Source organism: Solea solea, chromosome 5 (genome assembly GCF_958295425.1).
Source record: "Solea solea chromosome 5, fSolSol10.1, whole genome shotgun sequence".
In the NCBI taxonomy this organism is placed as follows: Eukaryota; Metazoa; Chordata; class Actinopteri; order Pleuronectiformes; family Soleidae; genus Solea; species Solea solea.
The window spans coordinates 25,380,148-25,407,720 of NC_081138.1; the positions used below are offsets into that span (position 1 = coordinate 25,380,148).

The 27,573-nt window shown below is 42.3% G+C and overlaps 1 protein-coding gene across 4 annotated transcripts in view; it reads right to left on the bottom strand.

The window, feature by feature from the left end:
• kiaa1549lb (KIAA1549-like b) overlaps positions 1–27,573 on the bottom strand; it is a 70,650-nt gene that overhangs the window by 20,322 nt on the left and 22,755 nt on the right. For 2 of the 4 annotated variants that reach the window (XM_058629095.1, XM_058629094.1), the window contains exons 2-14: positions 24,515–24,886; positions 20,864–21,379; positions 20,661–20,776; positions 15,432–15,651; positions 15,129–15,262; positions 14,279–14,447; positions 8,479–8,592; positions 7,972–8,031; positions 6,484–6,635; positions 4,927–5,098; positions 3,583–3,746; positions 2,271–2,306; positions 404–594 (exon numbers count right to left, since the gene is read on the bottom strand). In XM_058629095.1, the coding sequence (XP_058485078.1) occupies positions 404–594; positions 2,271–2,306; positions 3,583–3,746; positions 4,927–5,098; positions 6,484–6,635; positions 7,972–8,031; positions 8,479–8,592; positions 14,279–14,447; positions 15,129–15,262; positions 15,432–15,651; positions 20,661–20,776; positions 20,864–21,379; positions 24,515–24,886 (2,416 nt within the window). The remainder of the gene's footprint in view (positions 1–403; positions 595–2,270; positions 2,307–3,582; positions 3,747–4,926; positions 5,099–6,483; positions 6,636–7,971; positions 8,032–8,478; positions 8,593–14,278; positions 14,448–15,128; positions 15,263–15,431; positions 15,652–20,660; positions 20,777–20,863; positions 21,380–24,514; positions 24,887–27,573) is intronic. The other 2 variants (XM_058629097.1, XM_058629096.1) reach the window with 1 other exon arrangement.

Here is a 27,573-nt window from a genome sequence, read left to right on the forward strand (position 1 = left end):
AAAAATATTATTAAATTATATTATATATTATTAAAAAAATGTATGAAAATCAGTGCTGTGTCATCTTTTGGATAACTTCCTGCCTATTGCTGCCAGTCCCTTCATTTCCACTCATTTATTTATTCCCTGGTAATTAGCCTAGAGAGAGAGACGCTTTTTGGCTCTTGGTTGTATAAAGTTTCTCCTAGACTTTCTGTCAGACCCTAAGACCGAATGATGACGTATATATATATATACATCAACAATCTATGGTACATCACTTGATACAGGGTCACTGTTGTGTTTCTCTTCTCACTATACTATTGTTAAGGTTTCTGCCTCACTATGTACTTAAAACAATGTATGCTGTGATTTGGTGCTACACAAATACAGATGAAATTGAATATAATGACAGAGAAAATACCTCTTGTGTTTGTCATTGCTGAGGCTTTTCTTGTGGGCGGTTCCATCTTGATGCAAGGCCTTCTCCAGTGAGAGTGGCGTGTCCCTTATTTGTAGCGACATCACTAACGTGTCCTGACTGACGGGAAGGGTCTCCTCGTCTCCTCCCTGTTGGCCCAGGTGCTGCTTGGCATAGTCAAAACCCTGGACTGGCTGATGGGGGCGGAAGAGAAAATGAGAAAAAAGAAAGAAATGAATTTACTTTCACATATCTGCAGTTACAAAGAGACAACACTGATACCAGAGAGATGAGATATACATAACTGTTCCTTAAATAGACATCTCAAAAAAAATTCTATAAGCGCATATCTTTAAGATATGTCCAGAGGATTTAACAAACTGGACTGGGATGGATGTGCTGCTCCGTTTTGAAATTGATAAGCACAGATTTAACCAAGGCGCTTTTTCATCCTCCTTCAAATTCTTGTCAGAACAATTACGCACAGTGGGCGGTGACAGATGTGATTTGCAGACTTGCAATGAAAAGTTAGGACACATTAGAGTGTGGGAGGGGTGGAGAGAGAAGTCTAATGGTGTTTTTTTTCTGAGCCTGTTCCTCTTAAAAAAGACGTTCATATATTTATAAGAAAAAGCGCGGAGGTCAAACGAGTTCAAAACCCGTACAACGAGAGAGAGAGAGATTTATGACCACTGTGAATGCAGTATCATAAATTGCAAAAATCAATATGTGAAACTCCCCTGACGAACATGCATCTTCACTCTTCCTATAAAACACACACGCACACACATACACATAGATACTATGCATACGCCAAGCAGTAACACACAGTGATGTAATCCAATGGTTTGTGCCATTTTCAAGCCTTGAGAAGAAACAGATGTAAACATATTTGGAAGAGAAGAAGTGAGCGTGACTCTTAATGGGACCATAATTAACAAAATGGACATCCTGCTGTATTTAAGAACGCCTGAAACTAGTGACTGACACCACAAACTCATCAAGAAAAAGATAACTGACGGAGATTTTGCAAATTATGACACGTGAGGCATTTACAGTGGCTGTAAATGCCTCTGTTCCTTTGTTCTATAGACGTGGACAGGTTAGGTTTAGGAATATTATTCTCAGAAGTGTGGGCTGTTGTAGCTGGGATTAAAAGCCTGAAATTCTGATTAACACGCCCCCAACTTTGAGGCAGTCAATATCTTTTAAGAATTCTTTTTTGAGATTTTGAGATTAGTAATTTCATCTGACGTGACGAAATTAAGGTTTTAACACGATGAGAGAGTTCCTGCGATGATATTAACAGCCGTGAGAGCTTCGCACTGAAGCTGCTTCCACTTCCACAGAAGAATCCACTCTAATGATATTCACTAAATAAAGCAGTGAGTGAGCATGCTGAGTGCTATACTCTGCATTTTCATTATCCCACACTGGTGTATGACCGCAGACCACTGAGCACAAAAAACAGTGGACACAGAGGTGGAAAGATAACTTTGATTGGGACATTTGTGACGCCCGTGATACAATAAATACAAAGTTTCGCACACACACGCAGACACGCACTCATTCTTCTTGAAAAGCTGACATTCAAAACAGCCCCAGCGTATCAATTTTTTATCTGGAGACACCTATAAGGAGATCCTTTCATGCCAGCCCTTCATCCTCGGAAATCATTGTGAAAAGGTTTGTCACTCTAAAGTGCCCTCGTATCCTTCGTTTCCATCTGCACAGCGGGATTTATTGAAATAAGTCGCAGGTGATGTTTGCACAGAATCCTTTTTTTAAATCCTCCTGTCGGCACTGCTGAGCCCCGAGGATGAAAACAGAGACGGCTAATGAGAGGAAACAGAGAGAATACAGCAGATACCTGGTGATAATAGCCCACATCTCTGCGATACGCCATCTGAAAGAGAGAGAGAGGGGAAATGGTTTAAACAAAGTGTGAGTGCATGTGTGTGTGTGTTCGTTCTTGTATTTGACACTTCTTTAGGACCTTTTCTGGCATAAACACTGGCCTTGTCAGGACCAGTAGTCCTGATGGAGACCAAAACTTGGTCACAATGAGGCAGAACCTGATTTCTGAGGAGCTGCTTGAGTTTAGGGTTAGGCGTTAACTGGTTATGATCAAGGTTACACTTCAAGTCCTAAGAAGAATAGCTGTGTAAGCCTGACTGTGTGTGTGTGTGTTGTTCTGTCAGACTATGAATCTTACCGCGCATCAAAACAGGTCATACAGGAGCAATTAGCAAATACAGAACATAAAAAGAAAACAAATGGATACAATTATATTGTATATGACTCCCCACAGATATTGCTGCACTTTCGTCAGTCTCAACGAACACAATATCTACTCATCTTTCGTTTACTACTGAAAACGTCTTACTCGTCATAGACGCAGTTGTCGGTTTGTTTATTATTATTATTTTATTTTTTATATTATAAAAAAAATCAGATGTATTCAATTCCTTATGTGCCATAAACCCCCATACCTGTTGATAAGAATCTGTTCAGTCAGTGGTCACTGCAGAAACGTAGTCATTACTATTAACTATTAACCATTACTATTATAAGTTAAGAAAAGTAGTGATACTGTAATTGCATATAACAATTCACTTGCGCATTTTTAACCCTTTAACAACGAGTGTACCACATCCCTTTGCATTACCGTAATTATGCAATGGTTTGTACATGTGGTTATTACGGTAATTTCATGCCAGAGAATCAGTGTCTTAGTCACCAGAGAGGAGAGAGTTGGAAAAACGCCCGTACATGGTTTCCATTTTTTGGCCTGTTTTTGGACATTGAGACAAAGACTCAAACAAATGCAATTTTAAAAATGTCAAAATTTCTAATTTAGCTTGTTCGTGTAGTACTTCAGTTTTTATTTAAATAAAACATTTTGTTTTTACTCTGGAAATAGCAATAGCACTTACTCACAGGACATTTTTTGGCCCTCTTATGGTTAAAATAAGCAAATATATATGCCCACTTCAAGGCAACAACTAATAATCATTTTCATAAAGTTCATAATGTAATAAAGAATCAGAAAACAAGAGAACAATATTTTTGTCTAGCCAACAAATCATTACATTTTAATATGAAAAACAGAATAATCTATACAGCTCTTTATGACTGTCATCTTCCTGATGGGCAAGCAGATTAAAAAAAATGACACAAACCTTTGCCCGGGGGTTGAGGTTTCCGATGGCATCAGCTTTGAAGTCATTTTTGTTCTTCCTGCACAACACGGCTGTGATGATGATGATGATGAGTGTCACAACAGAGATGGGGGCCAACACTGCAGCGATGATCCAGAGGTTGTTAGGAGGGTTCTTGACCACAGCTGAAAAACAAACAACTTCCTTTTTTGAATTTCACAACATCCAACTAAAGCTAGTGTTTGTAGCTTTTATCTTAACAGCGCAATACACCATTTCTGCCAGTAGGGGTCTCTCAAGCAAAACAATAACAAGCAGCATAAGACCATGGGAACTGTTGTTCGACTACGATTAGTTGTGATACATTAGTGACAAATACACTTAAAGAGAAAAACAAAATAATGAGGCTAAATAGTAGAACTGAAGAATTCCTTCTGGATGTTTCCTAGTAGAGTTTAGCGTAGACGTTACAGCAGAGACGGTTCATCGGACGACATCATTAAAAGGCGTTTAAAATGAAATCATCTGTTACCTTGAATAGAGATATGGATTTCTATGCAAGAGCGTTGGCTAATGTCAGTACACAAATATCAAAATAACATTAGTGTTATTAGAATTGTTATATATTATATCTTAAATAACCATGGTGCTGGCCATAGCAGCTTTGCCAAACTGTAATAAGTACATCCGTCATTTCATTCGGACCACATTGACTGATTTGCTGTTTGTCCCTAACTGGCCTGACCTGAGCGGCATTCTGCTGAGACACACGATAGCCAGATAGACATTTAAGAACAAGTCACAGAACAACGGCAGCGAAAAGGGCGGCCAAAATTCCAATTTCCACTGCACACAATGACTTCCAGTGTTTCGGGGGATGAAGCTTTGACGGGATCAGGCTAGCTCAATTGTTCTTTTTGTGTCGGCTGCTATTGCTTTTATAGAATTACCAACCCCTAACTTTTAACTCTAAAAAAGACTAATTGCCGGTTGACTTGTTCTACAGAAGTATAATGTGCTTGTCCTGCTGAAATGTGCAGAGGCATCCGTTACGCCCACGCCGTGTGACACGACCGACAGATCCACCTGATATACTGCAAGCCTGATTCAGCTGTTGTAGGCAAACAATCTGTGAGAGAATGCAGCACACTCTCCCTCTCTCCCTCTCTCCCTCCCTCCCTCCCATCCTCAACATCTCATTCTCTCCCCTCTTCACAAAGGCAGTGGGCAGCACTGCAGCCCAAACAAGCACTGTCCTGCAGCAGGGAGCATTTTCAGAGAGAGCAAAGAGCTTTTTCTTCTTTTCTCTTCACCGGTTCCATCGTGCGTTTTTTTTTTTTTTGTTGCTTTGCATGCTGTGCTTACGTTCCGCTTGCAGTTGGACAAAGTATCCCAGTGTGAGGGCGATCGTCTGAGAGTCCACCGTGTTCAGGACCTTGGCAGCCGACGTCCCCAGTAGAGGCAAACCATGTTGCTGAACATAGTAGGTCATTTCTGCGGGATTCCTCAACCCCGACACCCTCCGGATGCTCACCATCTGATTGGGAGAAGAAACAGTGAACACATTGTTTCCATAAACGACAGTGCAATGTACATATCTGACAGCCGATTTGTTAGTTACACCGTCTAGCGGTGCTGACTCACTGCCTCCTGCTGCCTTAGACAGTGATTGTCAGTTATTAATGAAGGTACCCAGTGATTTACCACTTTGTTATCATCGCATTGTTCAAATGTACACAGGCAGAGAACAGGGACAGCAATGTTTTGAGAGATCAATAGTTGTGTGACACATAAAAGTCTTCTGGTTTGAAAAGTGAACCACAGAAAGTAGGGTGGAAATAGCAGTTAGTCACCAGCGGGTGACTTTACTGGTTGCAATTTTGAATGGAAGTCTGTGTGTAAACTAGTTTCAGGACTTGATTTTTTTAAATTGGGTTCATGTTTTGAAGAAAATAGATGTAAAGCACCAATAAGAGCCTGGTTGCAGGTGACATCTGTGAACATCTTTTGCATCTGGAAGACTACATTCATTTTTATATACATAGTTATTTATTTTAACATATATATATATATATATATATATATATATATATATATATATATATATATTAACTTAATGTTTAACATACTGTACAGGTGTTACTGTAACCTAGTAGCTTGTTAAGAATCTGTGTTAAGTGTAAGGTTGTACACGGAAAAACACTCAACATCCATGGTTCTCAACCTGTGGTACGTAAACCACTGAACTTCCTCTGGTGGTACAACTTGAACTTTGACCAGAGTGCATAGAGAGTGAAATAAGTAACAAATCATCAACAAAATCATCTTTTTCACTTATCTAATTTCACTATACCAGTGTGTGAAGTACATGTGAGGAGGAAGAGGAGGATTATCTGATTGGGAATAAATCTGCCTCCTGTGAATCCTCTGTAGCTGACTTTGCACGGCCTATTTACGCCACTGTACTTTAACGTTGGCGATAATGGTGTGACTTCGAGAGCTCAGGATATTCTCAGTTGGTACTTGGTATAAAAACGTTTGAGAACCACTGCACTACATGATGTAAAAGCTTCTGTTGAGGATGAAGGCTGATGAAGCAGCCGTAAACGACACAGGCTCCTGTCGCCTTTCTAGACTTCACAGTTTTTAGACTCCACAAAAGCAGGTACAAATGTACAATAACTTGCATTCACACAGGGGTGTGTTGTGGGGATAATGGTGCCTTCTTAGTTACTTAGAAAAAAACATTCAACCTCAGGGTGACCACAACTAATCACACAAGCCTGTGTATCAACACGCCAACAATTATAAGTTGGACTAATGTGTTAAGAAGACGTCTGGCTAGCATTCCGTAAGAATCTAAAACGAGAGATTGTTGTCACAAATTCTCAGATCTGGCATGTCCTGACGGGAACTTCTTACCTGGACAGTGTAGCTTCCTACGGCCGTGGCTCGTCTAAAGCGAGTGCCCTGCTGGCCTGCCAACACAAACAACTCTGCCAGCCGCTGCTCCATTAAATTGGCAAAGCTCTGGTATTGTCCCTCCAGGCTGACGTTATCCACATCCTGGATCACTGCAAATGTAGACAAAAGAGAGAGGACGGCCAGATGGCTGTTAAAAAGGGACGATAAATGATTCGCTAGGAACGAGAGCACACAAAGAGAGGAGAGAGGCAGAATTAGAAACGTGGCAGGGGGACACAGAATCTACAGTAAGTGTGCATGGATATTAACGGCATATCAGTCATTTTAAATAGTACTGTGTTGTCTATTGTATGTTTAAAGCTAACTAGTTCATACAGGGCTGTTTAATTATATTTGAAGTGTGTTTTTCATCCTTCGTCAAAAGGCCGTCATGGGCTAAGATGGCCCACTGTCTTATTTGCTTGAAGTTCCTCTTCATATCCTACTCATTGTAAGCCCTCATAATACTGTAACAAATACAAGGCATACAACACTGAAGATATCGAATATCAGCACAAACGCACATATTATTTGTATCTTTCGTTATAAAACTGCACAAAACTGTTTTTCATCTTTCTGAATGATCTAACATGTACTCATACATTTGCATTCTACCTTTTTTTAGATAGCACACAACTACACATCTGTGCACTGATGCTGGCTGATGCTGATAAGATTAAAAAAAAATCCCAGAGGTCAAATCACAGTCTTTGATCTCCAGGAAACTTTCAGGAAAATTACTACAAACTACAGTTACATTTAAACATTGTCACTTTGTTGGAGGAAAGACAAAAGAATCGACAATTTTTGCCGAATGAGAAAAGATTACTATGTCACATGTAAACCAAGCATGATGTTTAGAGAAGCTGCTATTGTTGGTCTTTGTGTCTGGTGGATATGTGAGAGAAAAAACTTCAGTGTTGATCAACTACTGTATATTAATTTTCTATCCCACCGTGGCCAAACATCACCCAGCGCAGCTTAAACTGTTTTTTATCAACGGCTGAAAAACAGAAGTACTGGTTGTACGTCTTGCTTTGTGTGAATAAATCTCATTAAGGGATGACCTTGGACTGACTCGGCCTCTCATTGCGGTGAGTGCAGGGTTAAGAGCTACATGGCCTGAAGTGAAAGGCCCATCCATTATACAACACAGCAGAGTGGGTGACTTTGAAAGCTACTCCTCACTACAGTTTATAGTAGAATATAGGCATTAAAACACAGTGCCCTGTATGAGATTAGAATAAAATAGAAAAACAGCTTTGTTTGTCATTATATAGGATACAAGACAGTGTTGTGCATTTAAAAAATACAATTCATAACTGAATAGGTTTAAAACATGTCTGTCATACACTAACCACTAAATATGTTCAAGACTGTTCCTTTATATGCAGGTCACTGTAGCACAAGAGGGTCAAGCGCTTTTACCAATGAATACAATCCTACCTGTAATAACCCAGAAGTCTCGGGTTGCAACGGAGGTGTTCAGATTGTGATACTCCAGTGCTGCAAAGAGAGCAAAAAAACGTCAATTTTTCTTATCAACAGTATCTACCATCATTTTATTTTCCTGTAGCAAGAAAAATGAGATCACACCACACTACAGTTTGAAAGAAAATATTGAAAGCTGAAACTAAACAGTTGAATACAACATTTAGGGAAGCCAAGTTAAGGTGACTGAAGGGTAGCCGGTTCAAGTCCTCACCAGGTCAAGGCTGGGGTACCCAATCCCCATTGTTCCTTGTTAATTGAACACTGTAAATTGACCTCAGCCACAGAGGGGTAACATCTAGTGTGTATAAATGGAAGGGTTGCGTCTGGATAAAAATCTGACGTGCAAATCATCTACTGAGGTGAAAGAGAACAGCCGAAAGACAAAAAATAAAAATAAATCAAGTTCTCTCTACATTTAAAAAAAAACAAACAAAAAAAAACTTGAATCCAAAATTTTACCTGATCGTGTTTTCAAAATGCAGTGTAATTCACATTTGGCTGTTTGCGCTTTAAATGGAGGCTGGCGCAGAGTGCAGAGAGATGCTGTATTACTGGCTCCTGAAAACAGACAAGCTAGAGAAAGAGCCTTAGCACAGGAAGGAGGCAGCAGCCCTGCAATTTAACATCTTACGCGGTAACAAATAAAATAACATGGCTATCGACCTTGCAACACATTATGGGAGTCAATCTGCATCAATGTGCATTAATCAACCACCTGATCTGACCAGCCCCTCTTTCTACAAACTGTGCACAGGCGCATCCTTCAGATCTCAACAGAAAAGGTACAGGACTCATAGTTACTGCTGTGGGTCTGTTTTTTCCTCACCTCCATTAGTAAAACTGTTCTACTGTAAAGTAAAAAAACAAAAAACAAAAAAAAAACACTGCTTTTTTTACTCACATCTGTCCCCATCGCTCACTGCTCAACTCAAACTAAGCATTTGACAGAAAGACAAATGCAGCCAAAAGTATTGAAATGCAAACACAACATTTTCTCTCCAAGGCGTTCGAATCAATCAAAATGTCACGTATTACACATGACGTGCATCTGAACCGAACCATTCACAACACCTGTCGTCCGCGCCACAAACACACAAACTTATATTAAAACAAAACTTCCTACGTCACATTTGTTTAAGGTTGTATTTTTCCATTGCTGTTATAAGTCTAAAAATGAGACTTTGCCAGCAGCCTCACTTATAATCCACCCGGCAGAAAATGTTGAAGAGCAGAGGAGGCGGCGGAGTGAAAGAGCTGATGTCAGCACAGTCCGTCCTCCACCGGCACCACAGGAAGACGGGGAAGTCAGTGCTACAAACCGGCACTCCGTGGCGGTGTGAGATGTCGGGCCTTTTCTGTCAGAGCAGAGCTAAAGGTGACGCGAGAATCCCCCACTGTTAATTATTTACTGAGGTAATTGGCTTTGAAGTGAGGAGACAGCCGCTGCCGGCATATGCTTACACCTCACGTGTAATATCACCAGCGGTGAGGCTACAAAACAAACAGAATCACCGTCACACGCTGGTTCTCTCCTGTCCTTCTGTGTCGTCTTCTGTGGAGGGATTTTAGCTCTCTGCTGGAGTCTCTTTGCATCTCGTCATATTCCTTTGTTTTCCACATCATCCCGCAGCCCGAAGGTAACTCTACTTTCTGATTTGATTCAATCACAAAACGGAGTGAGCTTTAATTCAGTGTTCACTGGCAGAGAATCTATTTATCCTGACTTAAGCAGTGTGTAAAACAAAACTGCGATCTGACCTCGGTGACACCCTCAGGAGCTGCGTTCTTCAGTTAAGAGACGCAGCCTCCCTTTTTTCTTTTAAGATAGAAGACACAAATGTGTGGATCTCAGTATCTGCACAACAGAGCCGTCTCAGACTCTGAAGGAGCGATAATCTGTCGTCAGATATACTCGGTCTCGCTGTTTATCAGTCAATTAAGCAAAAGCTTATGACAGACTGTGATATGTTGTGATCATATCGCAGCTAAGGGGGCGTTGTTCGGCCTGACAGAGAACAGTGTTCTTCAAAGAAATACTTCCCTCCACGCATCTCATGCACATATAACGTGGCTGCTATTAATCGCACCCGATGAAGACTTAACCTGGTCCACTGCTGCCCTGTTGTGCATAATCACAGTAGTCTCCTGTAACATGTGTAACCAATCAATGAATCAATCGAGTTACGTGTAATCATAGAATGGCTTGTGTTCAGGACTGGCTGCTAGGACCAGTCAAAGTGCTTTGGCACTGTCCATGGTGCTGAACAAGACACACACACAGATCACACTCATCCACTGTCCAAAGTTAGTCTTCTCCTGGTGAAAGTGCAGACTGTAACAAACTGAGGACTTTTGTATGATCGAACTACAACAGCGTTCATGTACTGGAGAGGCTGTTCTTCCTCCAAGAGTAGCTTACTCTTCTAAAAAGTGAAATGTCAGCTCAAGACTGTGGCCCTTGCCTAAAATACATACAATACAGACTTATTTTAAGGCAATAAAAATCAAATCATTGTTATTTTAAAGCTATTTTCTGGCAATAAACTGTCCTAAACTACAAGTTACAAGTTGCTAAGTTACAAACTAGACCTTTAAATTATCCTAACAGCTGCGATTGCAGTTTTTGCTGCAATGAACAGAAGCAAACTGAGGAAAGACATTTCTGTTTTGAGCAGGTGCTTAAACTGTGTGGAGTGTGTCAGACAGATATTATCTATCCTCCTCCTCCTCCTCCTCCTCCTGTGTGAACAGCCCTCGGCTGAACATGAATCCCCGGTTGTAAACTCCACGGAATGCGGTCCTGGAAAGGAACCCCGGGGTTTGATAAGATCCAGTTAATCCTCTGGCCGTAACTACTGCTTTGAAAAATATGTTGTGATCCAGGGAAAAGCCTGGTTTATCTGGCAGCTGCTTTGACCCTGAGCAGGATTTTAGCATAGCCACCAAACACGGAAGATCAACCTCTGGAGGAATTCAAGCACTGCAGCTGGTTTGAGAACAATTTCTTAACCCACAACCAGGCTAATGGCTGCCTGCCGCTTAGACCTGAAGCATCTTTTTAGAGATTTTGATTTAGCCTCCTTGTGCTCAATGGTACACATGGTTTTATTATTCACGACACTTTCGAAAATGTGACATGGAACGCCGTGTCTACCTAGGAGGGATAGCATGAGCAGCACATTAGCGTAGCAACATCAGCAGCTTCAGGTGCATTCAGGCACAAAATTATGCCTTAGCCCAGCTGCATTTTGGAATCATTCAGAGCTCAACACACACACACACACACACGGTGTGGTAAATCTTAAGAAAGGACACAACTATATTGATTATACAATCTAATCTGTTCCATCAGATGTGCCCTGAAACAAACTCAGCAGAGATGACCGGAGTCAACGCGCTGAAAGGCCACTGTACAAGGCAGATTGATTTTAATCTGACAACTATCTGTGGGAGCTTCAGGACAATCACATCACATCACACATCAACGTTGCATTCTGTTTGGGTGAATACATGGACGCTGTTGATTGCAATCGCTTTAAAACAATGGCGGATAAATAAATGTCCCCGTCTGAAAGTCAAGTTCCTGTGGCTTTTGTTTTCACAATCACAAGGAAACTACTGTACAGTACATGTACTAAATGGGTAGTTTGGTTCCTGTTGGACATCAATCCTGCTCCCAGGACATTTCTGGGAGGATACTGTGTGCAAATGGAGTTAATCCTTTTCAGATCCCCGGTAGCTGACGTCACGCAATCCCATCATGTAACACTCGGAAGTAAAATACTGTAATTTTGGCAAGAAGCCGCGCTGTTCAAAACCACAGACGTAAGGTATACACCAGGGCCAGATTTGATAATGTGAAGATTTCCAGGGACCAATGGTCCCTTCAGACCTTTTTTTAACAGTAAAAGTAACATACAAATGCACTGTTTCATAATCATTTCTAAATGGCAATGTGACCAAATCTAAGCCAAAAAGATTCTGCCTTTCTTTCACATCTAGAGTCAAATAACACAATAGTAGGTGTGAATGCGTGTATCTGTCTGTTATGCCTGGGTTTCAAAGCACAACTCTTTACCAGCCGAGCTAAAGCAGATGACATGAGACATTGTCTGCCCCACTCTCTCGCAGGCCATAAACAATGCATTATAAAACTGAAGCAGCAGACCATACAAAATCTGACCGAGGGTTGTGATTGGACTGCTGGCCGGACTATGGACATGCCTGATATATACAAAGCAATTTGTCAGGCAACTTGTTTACTCACCAGCTTTTTCTATTGCAAAGTAAAGGTGGTGCATTGCTGTTGTGCCCCAGTATACCAGAGACAAGCAAACATTTGACCAAATCACCACAGATCCCAAGAGAAGGTAGAGTTGGATTAATGCCGTAAAAACATGAAGATAGCCAGCATAGAAGATGAAGCGATGGAAATCCAGAGGTGACAGATTCTACAAGGTACAGAATCCAAAGCTAATGAACTTCTATATCTTGTTTATTTTACAAGCTGTTATTGCAAAATATAAGCCTTCTCCTGAGTCAGACGAGGGAAAACAAGGTCAGAATTAAGTCCACTCTGGCTGTTTCCATACTCGTGAAAAGCACCCGGTTGGATATATTCACTCTGTTAAGATCTGCGATATATTGCTTGAGCTGGCACTGTCGGCAGCAGCTTTTCCCGCCACCATGGCGGCGTAAGCAAACGGATTCATGTGACATTTGAAACTCTATTTCAGCTGCTGCCGAATGTTTACTCTGAATGCACTGTGAACAAGGTCAAGCAATCTGTGACTCTTCCCCTCAAGGGAACGGCGAAGCACAATACAAATGACGCCTCATTATAAGTCAGAGTTCTGCATCTGCCACGTCTTCCCTCTGCTGAGCAGTATATACACATCCTTCCCCAGATACACTGGTGGGGATAGAACCAGGCTGCACACTGGGACACAGCTGGGCTCGCTCTTTAGACTCCTGCTGGTTCGCTGTCGCTTTTCATTTGTTTTTTTTCTTGGAGGATACCTCCAACATAGACGGAGCTTCAGACTGCGCATAACCGCAAAGGAGGGCGAGACGAAAGACACGGCTTTCGTCTCGCCCTTTTGTCTTGGCTCAATTGATAATGTTTGAATGGGTCCGTCATTAAACGATAACAATAGTGGCAAAATGCTTAACAACAGCTGGGCGACATGATCAGTATCAATATAGATGGTGTAATTGATATACAAGTGTATGATTAAGGTATTATACAGGTTTTGGTACCTATTTTTTGGAATATGTAGCTATTGGTCAGGTTGTCAAGGGGTCTATCGAATCCATAGACTAGTGGTCTCAAACCCACGGCCCTCGGGCCACATGATGTCAAGTTATAAGGGAGTTATTTCTGTATGTTTCTTCGAGTAAAAGATTAATTTTGCATCACAAATACATTTTTTATCATGAACTGTATATTGTTCCATATCAACGCAGACACTTTTATTTTGAAATTCTGTGAACTATCTATCATCACTAACATTTTTATTGTGATATCATGACGGAATATGATATTATTTTAAGATCATGTTGCCCACTCCGACTGAACTGACTCCACTTCAAGAAAGAAGTGCTTATATTAAAGTCTATAAAGTCTGATTGGAATTATAGCATCAGTAAACATTTACTGAAGAGTTTATGGTCTTTATCACTAGTTTTAGGTCTTCAATGCAGCGTGACGTCTATTTGGTCAATTCTGGTTCTATTTAGAGAAAAATAAATTATTAATAAAGGCATGTTTTGAGATTATGATGATTGACTTGACACTGCATGAATGACAGTATGTAAGTGCTTTAGCAGGTTGTGTCTGATTGTCCTGTGATCATAAAAGCAGCTGAACTAACTGAGAGACTGGAAATCAGTCAGACGGCTTTGTTAAAAACACAGCCCATGTAAACCAAAAAAGAAAAGCTCATAAAACAACCACTTTCACCGCAAATCAACCGCGGTTATTAAGGTTTTTTCACTTTGCACTCATAAAACCAATAAATAATTCACTTTTTTGTGTGTGTAAAAAGGAAAGATGGAAAATTGTACCAAGTTTCTATTTCGCTTTAAAATATAAATAGAAAAAGAAAAGCATTACACAAAATGTCTGTTGAATCTAATTTGTATCCGGCAAAACAAATGACTCCCGAGACACAAGATCTACTTCTGTTGTCTCCCTTTGTAACGTCGTTCAATTATTCCTGACTAACAGATGTACTTCAGAATGCAAATTGTTACTTACGCTCAGCGATGATAAGTGGCGGATAAAAGAGGAAGTAGCCGACCAGTTCAGCTGACAGCTGACCGAGGAGATTCGAGGCAGTGGTGCCATTAAGGAAGACAGTGCCATTACTCACAGTGTAGACCAATGACACAGCAGGAGAGCCTGCTGCTTGGGTGACACTCAGCATCTGGGAGAAAAACAAGTAGAGCACAGGCTCAGAGAAAGATGAGAAAATAGAGAAAAACACACAACACATTTCATTTCTGTAATGTGCAACTCTGTAATAATAGGGGAAATATTGTGGAACAAAATGAAATGGAAAGAAACTCAGTTACTATTAAAGACTGACTTCACCAAGAAGCAGTATCAAAGTATCAGTTTTTTGTTGTTTCTTCCACCCGTGCACAACCGTCGAATTAGCTTTAATACAGTGTGCACTTTGAAGTGGTAGCTGATTAAAATTAATACAAACACTGCCTCACTAAACATAATTAATTAACATCGCTGGAAGGAGGTCTTGTTTAAAAGCCAAACGCCCGATGGGAGAGTTTTACACGGAAAATGCACACGATTTGCAACCATTTGTAGCTGTCAAGTCAAAAACACAGGGCAGGGTTGACGTGTCGAGGAGCATATGTGTTGATGTTCTACCTATTCTAATGTCGACCTATTGTCCTCAACTCTAAGTGACTTGTTGCTTTGTTTTTATACATGATCTACTACTGCACCCTCTGTCATTCCACTGTTCCTATCGAGTGGATTTCTTTCCAAGACTACGCTTTGGATAAAAGAGTCTGCTAAATGCTTTGATGGAAATCTATTGAAGTACAATGACACCAGAATAAGGCGAAGACCAACATGACAGTACCTGAACAGAGAGCCTGCTGTTAGTGCTGAGCACTTTGGCCTGCGCTTCTGAAAACACCTTCTCCAGCCGCCGTTCCATCATCTGAGAGAATCTACAGGAGCGAGGATTATCACCTGCTCCCACAAACTGCAGCACTGCAACACAAGAACAAGTGTGTTCCTCTCTTTTTTTTTGTCTTAACTTGCAATGCAGTACTGTCATTTCATCGTCAGATGTCGCTACATTTTATTTTATTTTTACATCTCAAACCTAGTTTCCACTCAATTTTTCTCCTGCACCATCTTAGCTCAACGGATGGCTGACCTGTTTTCAGCTGGAAGCCTGTAGCTGCGCTGGGTCTCCATAATGCAGCTGGGAGGGGCAGGGCTGTTACCATGGGGAGATACTGTCGCAGGTCAGCAATCAGCTTATCACGGCCATAGGAGTTCAAGCCTTCCAGCACAACTGAGGGGTAGTAGACCATATCCCCTCCAGTCACGTGATAAGCCACAGTCATGTTGGGAGAGCCGAACACAGTCTCCACCTGAGGAGTAAAAATAGATAATTACTTGTATTTGTAAAGGGATATTTGGGGGGGGGGGCGGTTGTGGAGTAATGGGTGTGATTTAGGTAAAACTAACATGTCCTTCCCGCTCTTTCGGCCGCTAAATAATCCTTCCGTTTGTTGTGTAAAGCTCTGGAGAAAGTTTGTAACGATGAACCCCGCTAGCTTAAATGCTAGCGTATTAACGATAAAGCCCGCTAGCTTAGCTTAAATGCTAACGTGTTAGCGATAACGTCCACTAGCTTAAATGCTAGCGTATTAGCGATAAAGCCCGCTAGCTTAGCTTAAATGATAACGTGTTAGCGATAAAGTCTGCTAGCTTAAATGCTAACGTGTTAGCGATAAAGTCCGCTAGCATAGCAGGCGTCGGCATGACCAGAAGCCTCTGTCTTCGTTAAGGAGTACAGCCAAAGATTTGCGCTGTAACAGCCGCGATTTAGTTCTTCAGCAATGCGTTTTTTCCTTTTCCATGTTCACTCAACAGTGAAAACACACGCAGCTTCTCGAGGCAGGCAGCAGTAACACTGAGGAGCCTCCCAGCAGCAGCAGTAGCCTTTCAAATACAAAGTTTATGTTTTAAGACCCCCAATACTGTGATTTGAAACATTGAGTGGCTTCTTTGAAATTACAACTTGCATATTCTGTAAAAAAAAAAAATACACATTTGTGCTGGGCTGACTTGTTAGTTTGCTTGTGGAGGGTCACAAAATGTGTGACATACAGTGGACAAATATTCAGATGGAAGAACCAGAACATGATTGAAGTATCATTTAGCCGTGAATGGGGACAGCAGAGAAAACAAGTTTTCAAACATATTTGAAGAGCCATTTTCGTTGGCACTATTTTTATACTTTATCCTCCACATGAGGGTCACAGGGGCGCTGGTGCCAGTCCAAGCTGACATAGGGCGAAAGGCGGGGTACACCCTGGACAGGTCGCCAGTCCATCACAGGGCCATATATAGAGATAAACAACCATCCACTTCCACACCTACGGTCAATTTAGAGTGTCTAATTTGCCTAATCCCCAAATCTGTAACCCATTGTAACACACTGCCTATTCATAACTTCAACATATACCTCTATTTAAAACAAAAAAAAATGTAAAAATTTGTATTTTAATGCAGGTTGTAGCTACAAAACAAGCCTGACAAACACAACACTGTATGTTTGTACACTGTATGGCTGTGTATTTATGATCTCTGCATTCACACTGCAGTCCGGCCCAAGACACTGCTCTCCAGCATGGAAATCACTCTTCGCCACACACTGTGCTCTCTGTTATAGCTAAAGTAAAACGCTCAAGTGGAAGATGGCTTGTGACTTCAGCACAGATTGCTTTAGCTAAAACTTTGATTTAGTGGCAATTTTGTGAGTTTTATTTGGTTATCCCGTTTGTTATTCTGCATAATTCAATAAGGCAGCAGCTCAATCAATAAAAGATGGAGGAGGACATAAATAAAAGTTGCTGGCTTAGCACATCTCAGCAGTGTCGGACAGAAACAGGCATTAAATGAAGGCATAAAACCTTTCTGTGTTTAATTATTTGCTCTTCATCAACCATGGATAGGATATTTTATTTTTTTAATGAAGATGAAAGCTGTATTTAGCACTGAATTCCAATACATGTTTAGATTACTGTTTAAAATCATTTATGCTGAAGCACTTTGGGCTTAACTTCTGATCTTTCAAAAATCTTTCCCGTGTGTGCAGTGTAACGTGGAAATGAAGCAAGCTTAGATTCAATCGAATAAAACATTTGGGAGGAAATAAATTGAATGTGTATAATATTTTAAGAAACTCTGAGAGATGGACTTAATCATTTGCAGTAGATGCCGTTTAAAAACATTTCTCTACAACTGGGGCTGTATTCTGGCTACAGCATGTATCTATCAGACAATTTTCTGTTTACAAAGTCGGTATTAAGTGTTCAGAGAGAATGTTTGTCTGTGTCTCAAGCTGATTCCCAGCCCAGGTGACATGTATCACTTAGCCATGTGTCAGTACGTCAAAAAACCTGAACTATCCCTTTAACGGTGTGTCACTCAGTCATCATTTCAAACGAGCTGAACGACAAGACATTAAATTAAATTGTAATAGATTGATGCAGCACTTAGTGTTACTATCTGCTAATGAGTTCATAAGGACCAGGAGATGGTGATTGTGTAACACAGATATACAGTGAGAGAGAAAGGGAGAGAGAGAGAGAAGAGAGCAAAGTAAGAGATGAAGGAGACATGAGACAGACAGACAGAGAGTTTCGGACAAAGAGGCTTGTGTTCCTTCACTTTGGACTCAAAGGTGTCCGGTCTCCCTGAGTTCTCAATTTCATGGACAAATGTGAAATCTGTGTATTTTGTTGAACTGTAACCACAAAATGATAATAAATGTGGTTAAACTGCGTGTGTGACTTTCTATGGTCAAGTTTTGTCTTTTAGGCTAAACAAATCTAGGTCTATGAAATGAATAATATGAGTAAAAGTTTTAAATTAAAGTGGAATGTTTTGGTTAGTTTAATGGTAGTTAAACGAAAAATGAGTTAAATATAGCGATTGTTCCTTAATTTACGCTATTATGCAACAACCATGCCTGTTCCACCAATATTGATAGGTTTTAAAACATACCATTGGGGTCGATTATTCAGCTAAACACTGAAGCGGAGACGTTTGCCAGAAATAAGTGAATGGCAGAGAAAGTGCAGCCAAAATTCCCAGTTCCACAATTGACTGTGACTGCTGTGTTGTGGGGTTGGACGTACAGTATATCTGCAAGTGCAACCTACTATTACCTCTTACATATACGAGGTTTGTTCTGGGAGCGTGTATTCACAATTTAAAAAAAGATAATACACACGTGTGTCTGTGGGTGTGGGTGTGAGAGAGGGATGAAACTATTCAGGTCTGTTATCTAAACCCATCAGGAAGAAGCCCAAGTTGACGAGGGGTCCGATGGCCAAACTGAGAGGCTACAGTCTCTGAGTAGCTGCGAGTCACCGCTCTGCCTCAGCACAATTCAGCCTTCTCATGAGCTCCGTAAAAAGAGCCCTTTATTATCTCTTCAGGCTTCACCCATGTGAAGGTGTTATTAAGAGATTGCATTTCCACCAAGCCAAAGATTGGTAACAGACCCACTATGAAAGACTGCCAACAGATTAGCCCACCAGATCTCACTTTGACATTCAAACAGCGTAAAGTCACCGGAGAGCCCAAAGTAAAAAAAACAAAACATTACAGCAGTACATGTATTATTTTTTTAACAGGTTCAAACTTGTGTTTGTCTTCCAGCTCCAGCTCATTTAGTCCATTTCTCATCGTCTTTTTAAGCATGAGTGTGGCACATCACTCTCCTCCCAACCATTTATAACCCTATAATTAAACACAGAAGCAATTACCCTTGCGAACAGCTTGCTCCCCATTGGACGAGAGTGCGGGGCTGCTAAAAGGAACCCATGCGATGTTGAAACGGGTGACAGGAGTGCACTGAAGCAAGACACCTTCAGAGACTACAGAGTGCCTCACATTGAACATGTGAGATCACTGACCTTCACACAGGCAGGACGAGTACACCTCACCCTCTCTCCTGTTATTTGATGCTTCCACACTGGGAAATGAAACACGTTGGGGTGTTTCACTAAATCGCCAACATGCAAGGAAACACACACACACACACACAGATCCACAGAAATATGCGCACACACAAGTAATAAACACTTGCTCATGATTGGAACACTCTGAAGACACTACATGCCCCTTAAGATAAGGAGAGATTCTCTTATTTCTCAACAAAAGCAGTCAGATGTGTCCTTTTTCAACCAAATTCAGTTCAGTTCAGTTGTCTGCAGCATCCATTTACGTCAAGTCTAACGTCTCTCCGTGTAAGAAATCCTCCTTTCTCGGTCTAAGACAGTAACACGTGTACATTTCTACATCACATTGACTGTACGTTCACATCTTCTTATAAGTAAGAGCTGCTGTTGACGCACACTGAGAGGTATGAGAGGCTTACGGAATGGATTTGGCCCAGTGGGAGCCATTTTTGGCACAGAATGGCTAAATCTACAGACACAAGGATTATTTTTGTGTGTGTGCACAGGGTGTGTTTGTGTTATTAGGAGGGGGGGGAATGTTGAAAGTAGATTGGTTTCCTAAGTTTTTGTTCAATTAAATGTGTCGTGTTGACTCCTGCGATAAGACTTTGTACAGATTCACTTCAAAGCTGATTGTAAACGCAAGGCAAACGGAGGAACACACACTCACAGCTACAGTCCTATGTCTATAGTTTTGGAGTTTCACAAATATGTGACTTCACCCACTGCTTTCTGGGACACTTTCAGTCAACCTAATTTCTATATTAGTCCTCATCTCTTTTCATGTAGCCTACATGGGGGTCCTTATTGGTTTAAGTTTCTAATTTACCCCACGCTGATAAACTACATTACGGACCATTAACTGTTTTAGTGTTGTTCTCATTTTAGGTCTATGCATATGGATAAACAGATTATGTTTTTTCTTCAGTGATTACAGCCAGAATGATGGTGTTGAACCTGTCTGTCATTAACTAACCTGGCAACCTGCACACACCCTGCAGCCCATGACTGTGATATCTTCAGTAATTAGCTGTAGGCACTTGCTCGGGTTAAGATTGAATAGATAGCTCCGATAATCAAGTTCCCAACACGTCCTCTCCTGTTCTGCAGTTGTCAAAGAGAATCCTTTCCAAAATGTGATAGCACGTAAAAAGCTGGAAAAGCATTCACTGCTGAAATAGAGCTGATGACCAGAAGTTAGCAAGCAAATCGCGGAAAAATGTCAGAAAAGTGCAGCCAAAATCCCTGGTCTTATTATAGACAATGACTAGTAGTGTTTTGGGGACAGAGCCTTTGACAAAAGGGCCAACATGAGGAGGTGGAATGTATCAGTGTAGCCTGATACTGTTGGCTTTTCCAGACCCACAGAACTTGTCGCTTTAACAGTAATAATAAAGTCTAACCTGTGCTTGAGCAGAAGTGTCATTCAGAGCTTTCCGGAGGCCCTGGCTGAGTCCCCTCCGAAGGTTCTGCCTCTGGATGCTGTCCAGCCTGTTTCTTCTCACATAGATCGAGACGACTAACAAATACACAGTTACAATAAGACGTTAAAATAATGTAAGTTCACTTTTTTTCATTCACGGTGATATTAGAACATCTGGTTTACCTGTTTTCACCCACAGTCTCTCTGTGATGTTGCACTGCTGCGGCGGAGCCTCTGTGGTGGTGGTGAACGGGGAGATGAAGGCAGTCGTGGCTGCCCTGGGTGGGCTTGTTCTGAAGATGAGAGGAGTGAATGCTCTTCTGCTGGTTTGAGTCCTGATGTTTGTGGTGGTGGTGGTGGTGGTGGTGGTGGTGGTGATAACCCTCCTGGTCACGGGTGCTGGCGGTTGTGTGGTAGCGGTGGTGGACTGCGTGCTTCCAGTGGTAACGTTTAGGGAAGGCATGGAGGTGGTTGTGTTTTTAGTTGTAGCGGTTGAAGCTACGCTTGTGGAGGCGAGCTTCACGGAGGCTGTTGTGGTGTCCGGTCGCAGAGGCGGTACCTGAGATGTCCTTTCAGAGGGCCCAGCAGAAAGTGTTGTTCTCGCTGACTGAGAGGGGGACAGATGGACCTCTTTTTCTTTGAGGAAAGGGAGTGCAACTGCTCTGGACGTGCCCGTGTTAAGCTTGTCTGTCCCTGCCTCTGTAAGGACAACAGACACGTCAGTCGTACACTTTGGGCACTCAGAATCTGTTAAAATCACACTGTATGAAAGGGAGTCAGGTGGGGGTGGTGGAGGAGTTGATTCAATGGCAGAGAAGACGGTTGGTTTGGATGACAATGTCACATCAGCTGAACTTGATGTTGATGATGATGATGGAGACAGTAATGATGAAGCTTGAGAGGTGGTGAGGTGAAAAGCGGAGAAGAGTGATGGTGAAGAAGCATCTGATGATGATAGCATCCGCTCTCTTGGTGAGGTGAACTCGTTCAGTTCTGAATCCCTTGTGTCACGCACATGGTCGGTGTCAGTGAAACTGTGCACAGGTGTGTTTGGAAGTCTCGTGGCCACGCTCTTGTACGCAAATGCAAGCAGAGCGTCTCGTGAAGAAGTTACAGAGTCACTAGATATGTGAGTGAGGGGAGCAGATGTATCTGGACCCCAAACTGGTGGAGCACCAGTGTTTGCCGTCCCTATTTGCCGTAAACTGACAGCAGCACCAAATTTTAAATCAGCTAGTGACAACGTCATGCTCTGTTCTTTATAATCAGATGTTCCTTTACCATATGTAAGCGATGGATATCCTCCAACAGTTGGATGAACTGAATAGGGATCACTGGCGACGAGTGTTGGATCGTTTGAATTCAATATATGCATTCTATGCTCTTGTCTGTCTTCCAGATTTGGGTGTTCATATGATGTGCCATCTGGTATTAAATTAGAATTTGCCCTATCAAAGCCACTGGGTGTCATTCCTGAGTCAAAAGTGCTGCTTTGAAAAGACGCCGGCTTGGTGGCTTTCCACCTTTTATATGGCGCCATTAATTTTGTGCCAAAGCTGAGAATAGGTCTCACCGTCTCAATGCTGTTTTGTCCATCACTGGAGGAAGTGGCTGCTGCAGAGGAAGCAGTGGAAGGACTGGCCGTCTCTGTGCCTAAATAAAGCTTTGATTTATTACTACTCACAATGACGGCGGGTCCCTGAGCGCGCTGAGAGGAGTTTGTCCTCAGTGTTGTGGTGATTTCTGACCAAGAAGAAGAAGACCTCTCATGAGGGCCCATCACTGTCACACCGTTTTTTCGGGAAAGACTTATCGAAGCGCCTAATCCACCATCAAAAGTTACTTGAGAAAGGGAGAGTTCAGTGGGAGATGCTTTGTTCAAACCACCTTTATTCATCATTAAAGCATCTTCTGTAGTCATTAAAGACGGGAACTGTGTTGTGGACCGCCCTAAAGGAACACTCCTCGTGTAAAACACGGTGCTTTTGATTAGAGGAGACTCTTCCTTTCCGTTAAATAAAGGAGAAACTAAAGTCTCTGCAGAGCTCTTTCCGTACAACATGTGAAGAGTGGAGGACGGAGACGATTTATTATTCCCTGCATTAGTTTGCACCTTGAATGTCAAAGGTTTACTGAGGCCGGCGCCCTCCGATTTTTTATCGTAAGGAGAGACTTCACCTGAGGACAGCGTCTGCTGAGATTTATCGTCGTATGGCATTAGACCAGATGTTGTATAAAATTCATGGAGGAAATTAAGAAAAGGTGTGGCTTGAACAGGTTTTTTAGACGTTAATGGCGCTTCAGTCTGGTCTGCAGAATTAACCTCACTACTGCCAGTCAGGCCTTCACCTGCGCTGTGATCCGGGCTGTGGCTGCGAATCAACGGCAATGGGTATGTAGGTCGATAGGGCTGTGAAAAATGTCCATGCACACTTTTATAGGTCATATATTTTGCTGACCCAGCTGGCAACGCTGAACCAGAAAGAGACACAGTCCCACTGTCAGAGGAGAATATTTTTAGCGCGGTCCATCCTATATGCTTCGGAATTATGCCACGGGGCGACGTTTTCTGTGTAACAAATTGTCGAAGGTTTGCGGTGACATTACTCTGCACATTAAGTGACCCTGTTGTGAAGAAGGTTGTTCCCGCTCTGGCGATCAAACCAGCGGTGGATTCAGGCCGCGTCTTCGTCGTGTGCGAGAGTGAGTTATTCTGGTGAGCTTGGGTGGAAATAGATTTAAGCTCAGCTCCCGCTAGTTTATTTTTTATATTGATGACAGAAACTGCAGGGTGGCCGTGACCTGGTGCCATCAGTAAATCACCACGATTAGATGAATGCTCCAAGGACACCATGCCAGAGTCGATAGGCGTCGGGTTTGTGATTGCACTTTCTGAGAGAGATTTTGCACCGGGTCCGGTTGCACCAGAGGAAACTGTTAAAAAAGATGCAGTGGGTTTGAGAGTCATTGCTGGTGATACAGTTGGATTTACAGTGTGTGATGTGACTGCATGTCCGGCCCGTTTGTGAACAAAAGTCTGACTATCCGTCTTTTCTGCATGTGCCGTTCGATCTACCATCTGCTGTGCGACATCACTGGAAACGGAATAGCCATTAGGAGGGGCAGACGACAGTGCTGACGTGGGCTCCTGTGACAATTCCTGCTGCATTTCAACAGCTTGACTCTCTTGATTGGAGCGAACCAAGGTGCTAATTTTCAAATTACTGGCTGACACAGAGTTCATACCCGAGTTGTGCATCTCAGTGGGTTTGAGTAAAATCTTAAAAGGATCATGCACAGTGTTAGAAGAAGAATACGATGTTCTGTATGAGCTGATTGCCGGTGTCGTCATTACTTTTGAATATGCAACTCCATGGATTTTATCAGTGGCTGCGTAAAGTTGTTGTTCTGCTAATCTATTGCTGATGTGTGATGATTCGGTTGATGTGCGTCGCCATCCCTGTTCTGAATGAGTTGTGTATTCTGCAGTTGCTGTCGAACTGTCTGTGCTACTAAGAGGCATTGCTGGTGAGAATGTAACGGATTCTGTTGGACGTGCAGCGCTCAACACAGTCCTCTGACCCTGAGAAGACGGAGCTTTGTTCATCAGCTCAGTGGAAGGTGACAGAGAGAGTAGAGATAATAACACGGAGGAGGTTGATGGAGCTGGTGATGGAAATAATGATAGTGAAGGAGGGGAGGCTGTTGATGATGAAAAGGATGAGACATTCTCATTCTTTTTTATGTCCATGAAGACGGACACATGTGATGGGGACAACAAAGTAACAGCCTGACGTGGTGAAGTGTGCTGGTGAGGCATGCTGGGAGTCAGACCTGAGCTGGCGGGGATTCTATCTCGCACATAAGACGACGAAGAAGAAGACATCTCTGAGCCGGAGCCGCTGGAACTATGTGAAGGCCATTTGGTGGTGTGGGTCTCGTCCTTGGTGATCGTCGGCGAGGTTCTACTTTGATCAAGGATCACAGGATGTTTGACAGTTCCCGCCATGACAGTTAAGACAGAAGAAAAGGCAGGCTGCCCTGATAAACCTCCTCCCGCCACCTCTGAGTCACCATCTGAGCGGGCGGCTAAGAAAGGCACCTCCTCCGCCACGGACAGGCCAGTCGATGGGTGAGCAGGAGCAGCTGTGGCAGCGGGGTCACTCAGGAGAGACGAGGAGCCAGAGGCATCATAGGTGGATTTTTCTGTTAATGGAAAACACAGGGAGATGACATGACATGATTAGCAACTTATTTTCAAAATTCAAATTGTGGTTTTCTCTATAAATAAAAAATAAAAATTCAAGGCAATATTTAGGAAATACAGAACTGTGCTCATGACTACCTCTTCAATTGTGCATCTATTACCACAAGATGGCAACAACCAAGGTTGACCACAGATAAAAATCTATAAAAAATATTGACCAACAGAAGCAGGCGTTCGGTTGGTGGAGTGCAAGTGTGTTTGCAGAAGTGATGAGAGTTACGAGGTCCGTTTAATGCATCTCGTAGCACTTCTGCTTAGCTCTGTTGCTATAAAATGAATGCAGCCGGTTTTTATACTGTTCCAGTGCTAGAATAGTGCCGTATGTCGCACACTTAGACAGCCTTTCCCCGTAGTAAACTTCAGTTTGTTTCACTTTGTAAAACACTCAAAACCCACACCACAGACTACGGAGAACAAGAGTGATTTTAGCTCCAGGGGAGTGAAGTCACAGTGGATTGACACTTCTAATATCAATGCTACTCAAAAAAAAGAAAAAGAAATCATCATCTTAGAGCTTAAAATACTAATTCCCATTGGCATTTAAGCACTGGCAAATTACTGTTGCAATGCGATGGAAAGTGGCAGAATGACATTCAGAGAGTCAGGTATATCAAGAGAAACTTAAAAAGCACCCTGGTTGAAACCCAAGATCTGGTTCTGTCAGATATTGTTTTCTCTCCACTGATGCCTCGTGCTAGATTATAAGTATAGGTCCACCTGATACACACCTGCCTGTTCTGCGTCAACTTTACTTTGAGGCATAAAGTTTTACTCAGCTAATGTCCCATCCTCTGTTAGCCAAGGTGAAAGCATATTACAAACACTCTTCAGACACCACGTTAAAGGAGTGTAAACACATCTCTCTGATAGCACACCAGCGCAGACAGTCGTGAATTCCCAAAAGAGAGAGAGAGGAACAATCTTGAAAGTAGGACAAATGGAATTATTCAGGAGACGTCAGCTGTGTGCTGAAGATAAGAGAGGAGACAGAGAAGGCAGCGCTACTTCTACGCAACACAATGGCCTCGCGTTAAAGCTTCCTTGACCTTTGCAGAGATTATGATTCCCCGAAAAAAGGTAGCATGAAGGTAACCGAGATGGTGGAGGAGGTCTGTGCACCAAGACAGCCAACAAGGAGTCTTGTCATGTGCTCTGCTTTCCTTTTATTCTCAGCACGTCCTCAACGCCATCCATAAAGGGCTTCTTTTATCCATTTATAAAAACTTTGCAGTCGTGTCACATCGTCCTCCCCCTCGGCATGTTCCCCCGGCTGCTGAAGCGCATGCATCTAGTGCTTCTCATATACAACTCCTTCAACAGAAGAGAAACTTATGTATGTTTAAGCTTAAAGAGGCGAGGGAATCACACACACACACACACACACAGACTATATCTACAGTATTTACTTGTACCATTTTCTTTGCTTTGATACATTGGATCCTAAGCTGTAAACTTGTCCAGGACACTCTGCAGAAATGTGAGGGCCCTTGAGTCCGTGTTTTCTGAACTGCACACACGATGACTAGCCCGGGGCAGAGTGAGCTCACACAGCTGGCACCGTAAAGCATTCTGAAGGCACCCGACTGCAGATATTTGCAGAACACTAAATGGAAAAACTGAAACAGAATGTAACACCTATGGATCCAATCGAGGCTCGTGTTCTCTTCAAATGTCACCAGTATCCCAGAACACTGAAATTAAGCTCCGTATAATTTGTTTTCAAACGGGTGATTTTCTTTCTTAACAAGTACTCGTTCCTCACAGAGAGCCCCTTTGTGCCGTCCTCGTGTTCCGACTTCATTCAGCTCCTTTCGGTAAATCAGCAAAGTGCTAAAGTGCACCGCAAACATTTCCTAATCCATTCCTAAAAACCTGACGATATGAAACCATGAGTAGGCTGGGGGGGGGGGGGGGGGGGAGAAAAGAGCTTCACAACACAACAAAGGATCTGTGTCCTGCTTCAAGGCCACTGTGAGGTGACTCAGGCAAACCACCTGGTCACAGACATGAAAGATAACTTCCTGCAGAGCGCCCCCCCCTCCCTCCGCTGCTTAGCGTGGCGACATGAATTTGAGTGCGCGGGACCACGGCCAGTCTGAGGGGGAGGGGTTCGGGTCCACCTGCGGTTTTCCACCTGCTCTAACAAAGCTGAGCATATGGAGGTGATTTCAATCATGGACGAGAGAGGGAAAGGTGTAAAAAACAGAGAGGAGAGAAGATATAATGTAGAAATATCATTTTCCTCAATAGAAATATTACAGAAATTCAATAGTAGACGTTGACTGATGTGGGTTTTTCTACAGTCGATGCCAATACTGTTCTTTAAAAAGAAGGGCAGCTGACATTTTTGGCCGATATGTTTGACTGCTTTTCATTTTTTGTCCTTCATCTGATCCATCATCCATCCATCGTCCAACAAACGATGCATACAATTGCTTCATTTAAGTAAAGAGTAGAACCACTCTTAGTCGACCCAGATCCAATCTGGGTCCGCACTTGTAGTGCACTTACATATTTAAAGTAAGAACAATATTAAAAAGGTGAAACAAGTAACCAAAAATAAAACTTATAATAAACGATTTATTCATAAAGTTTTAACAAGTAGCATTTCTCAAGATTCCCGAGA